The sequence below is a fragment of the Syngnathoides biaculeatus genome, chromosome 6 (assembly GCF_019802595.1).
Source record: "Syngnathoides biaculeatus isolate LvHL_M chromosome 6, ASM1980259v1, whole genome shotgun sequence".
Lineage (NCBI taxonomy): Eukaryota > Metazoa > Chordata > Actinopteri > Syngnathiformes > Syngnathidae > Syngnathoides > Syngnathoides biaculeatus.
Genome location: NC_084645.1, coordinates 16055298 through 16064117, shown reverse-complemented (window position 1 = coordinate 16064117; position 8820 = coordinate 16055298). Strand labels below are relative to the sequence as shown.

At 38.8% G+C, this 8820-nt stretch overlaps 1 protein-coding gene across 1 annotated transcript in view; it reads right to left on the bottom strand.

Annotated features, from left to right (window-relative positions):
* Positions 1-373: 373 nt before the first annotated feature.
* The window catches only part of btbd11b (BTB (POZ) domain containing 11b), an 82945-nt gene continuing 74498 nt past the window's right edge, over positions 374-8820 (bottom strand). Inside the window, 9 exon segments of the mRNA XM_061822186.1 lie at positions 374-4087; positions 4184-4297; positions 6016-6084; positions 6167-6248; positions 6380-6482; positions 6786-6812; positions 6815-6890; positions 7813-7991; positions 8073-8293. Coding sequence (XP_061678170.1) covers positions 3878-4087; positions 4184-4297; positions 6016-6084; positions 6167-6248; positions 6380-6482; positions 6786-6812; positions 6815-6890; positions 7813-7991; positions 8073-8293 — 1081 coding nt within the window. The 3' untranslated portion in view covers positions 374-3877.

Here is an 8820-nt window from a genome sequence, read left to right as displayed (position 1 = left end):
TTCAAACCATGGGGTCTGCGTGTATTTCCAACAGTCACCTTGGAAAGGATGGTCCCAGCTCTTTTCAGGTTATTGACCAAGTCCTGTCGTGCAGTCCTGGGCAGATTCCTCACCTTTCTAAGGATCATTGAGACCCCACGAGGTGATATCTTGCTCGGGCCTCCACTCTTAAACGCGGACTAACAGGTCTTTTAGGGTCATAATTCTAGTTGATAGACAGGTGTTCAAATACCTATTTGCAGCTGTATGACACAAATAAATCGTTAAAAAAATCATACATTGTGATTTCTGGATTTTTCTTTTTAGACTCTCTCACAGTTGACATGCACCTACGATGAAAATTTCAGACCCCTCCATGATGTCTAAGTGGGAGAACTTGCAATACAGCAGGGTGTTCAAATACTTATTTTCTTCACTGTATCTTAAAGGGAGCCTATTTTGCCAAATAAATCTTTTCTAGTATTTGGGATGGATCTTTTACATGGACATAACCAATCAGAGGAAAGCTAAATATGGATAATGCGGATACAAAATTGGGTGAAACAGAAGTTGCTATCAGGAGGGGCTTTTCTCGACATTCGTAAGACAAAACTATGGTGCTTTTCTTAAAGAAAATTGACATTTTTATATAATAAGTCATGTTGGAACGTCACTCCATGGAGCTCCAAGTAACCAAAAATACAGGAAAATACAGGATCTTTAATCAAAGTAAAAGAAAATTACTTAAAATTAAAATTACTTAATTACTTAACTTTGCTGATGTGTATTTGTGTTGTTATGCCCCCAAAATATTAAGCACTACCCAGCAAGTAAATGATAAATTGGCTGGTGAACATTCTGGTATATCTTTAGTTCCTTTGTTAGACATGACAAAAAGACACGATCTGGAGATCTTATAGTTACCATGATTAGTAGGAAACAAACAGACAGCATACAAGTATTTTTTTTAATTCAAATAAACGTTATAACCGACAGCACAAAAATTTACTTTAAACATTATTTATTGTATTCACAATGCACAGCATGATTTAGACTGAGTGTGACAATGAACTTTTTCTCAGTTATTCGCTTCTTATTGCTAATCAGTAGTCAATGACACTGTGACTACACAGTTTTGTAGTACATGCGATCAATTGATTTATCTATTTGTCAAATGTTTTTTTTCTATTTAATGTACTTTATTTATTCAGAACTACATGAACTGGATGCCAAATTAAACGACTCTGCTGCTCCTACCTAAACTGTGATGTACAGTCGTGAAAAAAAACCTAATAGCTGTCCAATGTGACTAACCAGATTAATCCATGTTCTCAGTATGTATATTTCTTTATTGCTACATGTCAAAAAAGTTACCAGTAGTTGCAGTAAATTCTCAGAAAGACCCAGCATTCATGATACATACAAACACTCTTAAGGTTGTGCAATTGGGCAATTTGTTGAAAGGGTCGTGTTAAAAATAAAGAGCAGTCTGCCATTGACTTTACAAATTCAAAACTATTTTGTACAAACTTTGTTTTCAGGATTCCAATCCTTTGAATCACTCCACTAATATTTAGTTAGTTAGTATGACCATAGTTTTTTTATGACTGCTTCAGATCTGTGTGACATGGGGTCAACCAACTTGTGGCACCACTTATTCCACTCCAAGATTCCTAAACAAGATTCATTTCTTGGTTTTGCTTCAGAAACAGCATTTTTTATGTTACGCACAAGTTCTCAATTGGATTAAAGTCTGGGGATTGGGCTGGTCTGTCCATGAGATTAACTTTGTTGGTTTGGAACCAAGACTTTGCATGTTTACTAGTGTGTTTGGAAACACCCATTTCGAGGGCAAGTCCTTTTCAGTATCAGGGAATATGACCTCTTCAAGTAGTTTGACACATGCAAACCAATCCATGATCCTTGGCATGCGGTAAATAGGCCCAACACCATAGTAGTAGAAACATGCCATGTCATGATGCTTGCACAGTCATGCTTCACTGTCTTCACTGTGTACTGTGGCTTGAATTCAGTTTGGGAGTCATCACCTCACAAACTGTCTGCTGTCCTGGACCCAAAAAGAACAATTTTACTCTCATCAGTCCACAAAATGTTCCTCCATTTCTCTTTAAGATCGTTGATGTGGTCTTTTGTAAATTGTCACCTCTTCTGCACATGCCTCTTTTTCTTTCTTTTTTTTGAACATTGGGACTTTGCAGGGGATTCTTGTAAATAAATTAGCTTTACACGGATGTCTTCTCATTGACACAGTACTTACAGGTATCTGCACACTGTCTTTGATCTTTCTGGAGCTGATCATTGGCTGAGCCTTTGCCTTTTTGGTTATTTTGCAATTCATTTTCTGTCCCGTCTCTCTGGATCTGCTCTCTGTTTTAAGGCTTTAGACCTCATTTTTGCACTTTTTTTTTATAAGGTTTCCCTTCTCCTATCAAACTTTTAATTGAAGTACGCCGTTCATCTGAACAATGTGTTGAGCGACCCATTTTCCCTCAGGCTTTCAAGGAAAAATGCATTTTGAACAGGTACTTGCTTCATCCTTAAATAGGAGCCACCTGATTCATGTTTTTTCACAAAATTGATTACCTCACTGATTGAATGTAACACTTTTTTTTAACATACTCCTTTCAACAAATTGCCCAATTGCAGAGCCTTGTTGGTTTTGTGAAAATCTACTGCACTTACTGGTAACTTGTTTGACATGTAGCGATAAAAAAATATTCTGGAAATGTGGATTGATCTGGTTTAGTCACATTGGACTGCTATTCTTATGAACACTACTGTAACCTTTCCGCAGGTCAGAGCCAAATTTTTACACCAAATAGAATAGAAGGTACCCCATTGTGGGTATTTTTTTTTGTTCATTTAAGCCAGGCAGAGACAGTAGACTGCTGTACGTTAAGGAAAAATAAGTCACACACACATACCTCGCATGTAGTTTCCCGATTCTCTGATCACTGCTGCCAGCATCTCCATTGCATGATTAACCACACCTTGAGCCTCTCATGAAGAATAACAACACCGTTTAAATTTTGTGACCCATGCTGATGGCAAATCAATTCTCACTTATCACTCTCACTCTTAGACAAAGCAAAGGCCCCAATCCTCCAAAACGATCCAGTTGACATGCAACATTTACACATAAATAGATTCTGTTGTTGTTGTTGTTATAACAGCAATACTCAGTAAGACAAATGCGAAAACATCTGTGGATATATACAGTGACCTACATTATTGATAGAACTGCTTTTATCAACAATATTTACAAAGTATTGAGGAAATTGAACTTATGATTTCCACACAAAACATGATGGATGCCACATTACGTTATGTTTCAGGTCAGGTCATTTGGCCTTCAAGAATAATCATCAGGACTGACAGTACAAATAAATTACTTACCACAAATACATTAGCAAGTAATCACAACATTAGACACCAGGAACTCTTCCTCACAGCCCGTAAAGGATCATCAGTGGTATTATCTGTTTATAAAAAGCCAAAATATCATCAAACATGGAACCAGACCCTTCCCATCAGTGTCTATAGGTCAACATCATCAAGGAATAGACTGCGACAGCAATAAGATGAGAGGTATTTTGATGAGATGAATCGCATTTTGCTATTATGAATTTTGTGGGAAAGTACAGCTATTGTAAGAGTGTCAGAGTTATGGCAGAGGAGACAACCTCCAACAGAACTGTGCATCTGTGAAAAATTATCAAGAGGCCGACAGAAACTGCAACAAGGCCACCCATGCGCAGACACACACACGCAGACACACATTTACAGTATATATCATGTGTTTCTATTGCAAAGATACTCCAGTTGTATTCATCTCTTGCGTTTCCGAGTCTGTGATTGTTTTTATAAGTTTAGGAGTTCAAACAATGGATCCCTTGGATGAGGACAAGTGGATGGACTGGATGCGCACAGCCAGCGTTTTCTCCAAGTTCTGCAGGATGTTACAGCTGGGACTATCCGGGGGTACTTCATACAGCAGCTGTTTAAAAGGCTCCAACTCTATCAGCATGACCATGTTCTTAAGGAAGTAGCCCTCTATGTAGGATGCTAGGTCTGGTGCATCTAAAAACTGAGAGTAAAAATTAAGAAAAGGGTTGAAATTGCATTAAAAGCCCATTTTACATTCTTAGGGTGGAAAAAAAAAAACCTTTTGCCTAGTTTTTACCTTAGTGTGGTTGTAGATCTCCACGCAAGTCTCTGTGTTTATATTCTTCGTGCAGATAATCTCACAGTGCCTTTGCAGCGCCTCCAACTGGAAGAACTTTGATGCTGACAAAAGCTGGAATAAAAAGTGAAATGCTTAGGTCCAGAACTATTTGTACAGAATTTTGTAATTTGTATCTGAAAGAAAAAAACAAAAACAAAGATATGATTGAAGTGTGGATACATAATCACATCAAGACATGTGCATGTAATGATTGGTATAAATGGAACATCTCCGAAATGCTTAAAGCCTCTTTATTCTTGTGTGTGTGCCAACCAGAGGTATTGGTACGACTGGTACTGGCTAGGAGGCCAGGGTGGAGAATCCGCAGGACTGTCCGGTCATTTAAACTTTTTTTGACGTGCACGGTTCGCTGCCCAGAGGTGCTGCACAGGGTAATGCGTAGGTCACGTGATGCAATGTGGGCGTTGTCAATCGTGCAAGTGCAGGAGTATAAAGAGGCCTTTAGTTGTTCACAAGCAAGGATGGGAGAGGTTTACCACATGGTGACCAACTAACTGTGTGGCCAAATACTCTTAACAGTTTCAGAACTTATGTCAATGTACAATTGTAAGGGATTTAGGAATTTCATCAGGTACAGCCCATAATATCATTAAAATATTCAGAGAATCTAGAAATCTCTGTATGTAAGCAATAAGGCCGAAAACCAAAATTGAGCATCTGTGATCTTCAAGCCCTCAGGCGGCACTGTTATTAAAACTGGCATCATTGACACATGGACTCAAGTAAAAAAATAAAAATAAAATAAAAAATTTGAAAAAGTCAATCCATCGCTACATTTAAAAATGCAAGTTAAAACTCTACCATGGAAAGCAAAAGCCATATATCAACAAAACCCAGAAACACTGCTGGCCTCTCTGCCCCCAAGCACATCTGATATGCATGTGGAAAAGTGTACTGTGGTCTGACGGGTCCACATTTCAAATTTTTGGGGAAATCAATGAACTCTGGGCCAAAGAGGAAATGGACCATCTGTGTTGTTGTAAGCACATGGTTCAAAAGACAGCATCTGTGTTATTTTGCCAGTGCACATCTTACTGATCCCCAAGCCCTGGTCTTTTAAAAGGTGTATGTGTGTCGCATTACATCTGCTGTAAAAATAATACCACACTTCAGAAAAAGAGTCCATCATACCAATAGTAAAATATAATGGTGGTATTGTGATGGTGTGCTGCTGTTTCAGGACCTGGAAGACTTGCCATGATATATGGAACCATTCATTTTGTTGTTTACCCAAAAAATTGTCAAGGACAATGTCTGACCATCTGTTTGTGACCTCAAAATGAAATCCACTTGGGTTCTGGAGCAAGACTATGATCCAGGTCACATCACCTCTGAACGGCTGAAGAAAAACAAAATGAAGACTTGGGAGTAACCCAGTCAAAGTCCTGACCTGACTCCTATTGTCTTAAAAAGGCGGTTCATGGTCGAAAACACTCCAACGTGGCTGAATTATAACAATTCTGCCAATTCCTCTATCATAATTGCTTGATAAAAATTCAGGTTGACCCAACAAATTATTATATTTACGGTGCAATCTCTTTCAAACAGGGCTATGTAGGTTTTTTCCCTTTTTAATTAAAACCTTCATTTAAAAACTGCCTTTTGTGTAGACTTGTGTTGTCTTTGACTAATATTTTAATTTGTTTGAGAGAGACATGAGAAATATTTAGGTGTGACAAACTGTGTTTATGAGTGTGCGTGTTTTCCTACATTTAAACAAAACAAAAAAAAATCACCAAAGTGACAATTTAAGGGAAGAGTAAGCGAACCTCCATAACATCAGGGTTCCTAATGTGCAGAGCATCTGCTCCTCCACAGTAGAGATACTGCATCACAAGCTGCGAGGGGAGAAAGGCAGTCGGTTGTTACGCAGGGACTAAACATCACAAACACAAGCATTGGACGTGAGCATGAAATTACCTGAAAAATGTGGTACTTTACATGGCTTATTTCAATGCAGGTGTTTTCACCACATGGCCTATTTGCCAGAAGAGTTTTGAACCTATAAAAAAACCACATTGATGCACAAGGTCATTTCTCGTTTACCATTGTCTGAGCCGCTGATCCTTACAAGGGTCGCGGGAGTGCTGGACCCTATCCCAGATATATGTGTATGTGTGTTCAGAAAATTACCTGTTGGAGGCTGTGAAGAGCAAGACTTTGTGGGCATAAAAAGGCTTCCCCTCGACCAAAAATGTCACATCTGACATCTCTTTATTGTTCAGGAAGTGAGGATCTAAAAGACACCCATGATATTCATATTGTATCAAAAAAAGAAGAGAAAGAATGAAATAAATAAATTTAAAAACTCAGCCATGAAACTCATAAATAATTATTATGCATAAATTATATTTGAGTCCCTATCTACGGGCACAAGATGGCGCTCTGTCCTCTTCCATCATTAAGCCTTCAGTCAGAGTTGACCCAACAATCAGTTAGAAATTTGCAATTCCACACCCAAAAAATGCTTTTTTCATTACAAGCATGAGGCGATTCGACATAAAAAGTATTGCCTGAAAACAAAGTGACAGGCTCTCACCGAGGCGCGATGACTGTTTGCGTTTTATTCTGCCATTTTGGGGATCGGGTAGGGCCCGTAACACTGGGTGAAGATGGCTGACAGCTGTTGGCTGATCACTTCATTCTGACAAAACAGAGCAAACAGGGACTTCATATTTCACACTTACAAAATTGTTGTGGGGACATTTATCAGATATGTTTTACACCTGCAGTTCCTACGAGATGACCGTGTGACACTGTAAAAAGAGAAAAATGGGAAAGACGTGGCTCCCTTTACAGTTATCCTCAACTCTCTTGTGTGGTTGAGGAGCCAAAGCAGAAGGGAGAAGGAGGAACAGCGCAATTCGCTCCAAACCTCCCATGTGCAGTAAGGCTGTTTCCTCTTTATGAGGCGTGACACGAGCAAACAGCCAGTAGGAATAAATAGATCGGACTACACTGAACGTGGAGCAACTTGATGGTATCAAAGACAGTATAATGGGAGCCTTTGATATCAAACACACTTCATTCCAGGAGGCTGTTCCTTTGTCAATTTGGTTTAAATCAACCTTGCCCGTGAGAAATAATGTCAAATGGGATTAATCTATTCCTGTGGCCATCAACTCTCAACATTATAAAACAGGGTGATGGGAGTAATAACAGTACATATAGTTAATTGTTGGATAAGAACAAGAACATTTCATAGAGGTTTTGTTAATAGTAAATAAAAAAAAATCACAATAACATGGAGTAAACCATAATTTTGACAAGTATTGCTTAAGGTTCAGTTTAATTTTTTCAGTCATCTTATCATCAATTGAAATCCTTGCAAGGGCATTAACAAACAAAAATAAAATGTAAAATAATTCCAAAGAAATTACAAATAAAACATATTGACAAGGATCTTGTCCAGTTTTCTCTCGGGTTCTGGATTCTTGCAGACGTTTCGTAACCTATTTGCAGTCGTCTAACTGTCAAAACATTCGCTATGTGTGGGTTTACTGTCATTTTGATGCATTTCACAATGGCGCTAAAGAGCGGTCAGTACACAATGTGACAACTTGTACCTTGCTGGCTCTGAGGATCTGGAACATGAGAGGCAGGCCGTGCGTGACCAGCTCCTCGGTGTACTCATCTTCCTCAATGCAGATAAATTCTTTCAGAAGACCCTGGATCAGTGGCCGGCGATGCTGGGCAAAACATGTGCGCAGAGATTCTAGCCATGCGTGCAAAGTCCATGGTACCCCTGGACAAGAAAACAAACATCTCATGTTAGCAAAAATAATTAGTAATTGACTTTTTGTTTTTGTTTTTGTGAATGACCAACCAAGGCTCCGTATATCTATGGTGATGTCTACATGTCCATGCTCTGAACTGTGGTACATGGCTTCTTTCAGTGCTTTCAGTTTGGCCTTCCCAGTCCGGATTAGGTCCGTCTCAGATGAACTTCTTCCCTCCAGCTCCGATCCTTCTGCCAGAATCTCTTCCAGGGACAAGACGTCTCCTTTACCTTTCTCTGTGTGAGACAACAGCTTCCGAAAAACATTTCTGGAAGAATAAAGCAAAAAAAAAAAAAACATTTATTTTTTTTTTTACTGATTTTCATTTTCAATACAGCACATCTGTTATCTGTCTGTTATCTGTTATCATGAAATTTAACAGTGAAAGCAGAACTATCTGTTTGCACTGTAATCAAAAAACCTGCAGTATGTTATTTATGCAGTATATATATATATTTTTACATAAGTTGCCACAGGAGCTCCATGGAGTGGTTTGCAATTAAAATATGATTAGTCACCATGTTGACATTTAAGTGCGATGAAAGTTCACAGTGTTGACATCAAAAGAATGTACAAAAACACCAGCACTTTCAGTCAGTCACAGAATGTTAATCATGTAATGACTGACCAAAAAAAAAAATCCTCGTGTTAATTTTATGGTCTTTTAAACTGCGGAGCAGATAAGTTTGTGGGGTGCGTTGTAATTCATTTATAGTGCACACACAGAAGGTGTAACAGAGACTGAGGGTGTGTGGTACCGAGGCGCCCGTGGGTGTGGAATGGTGGTTAAACGCT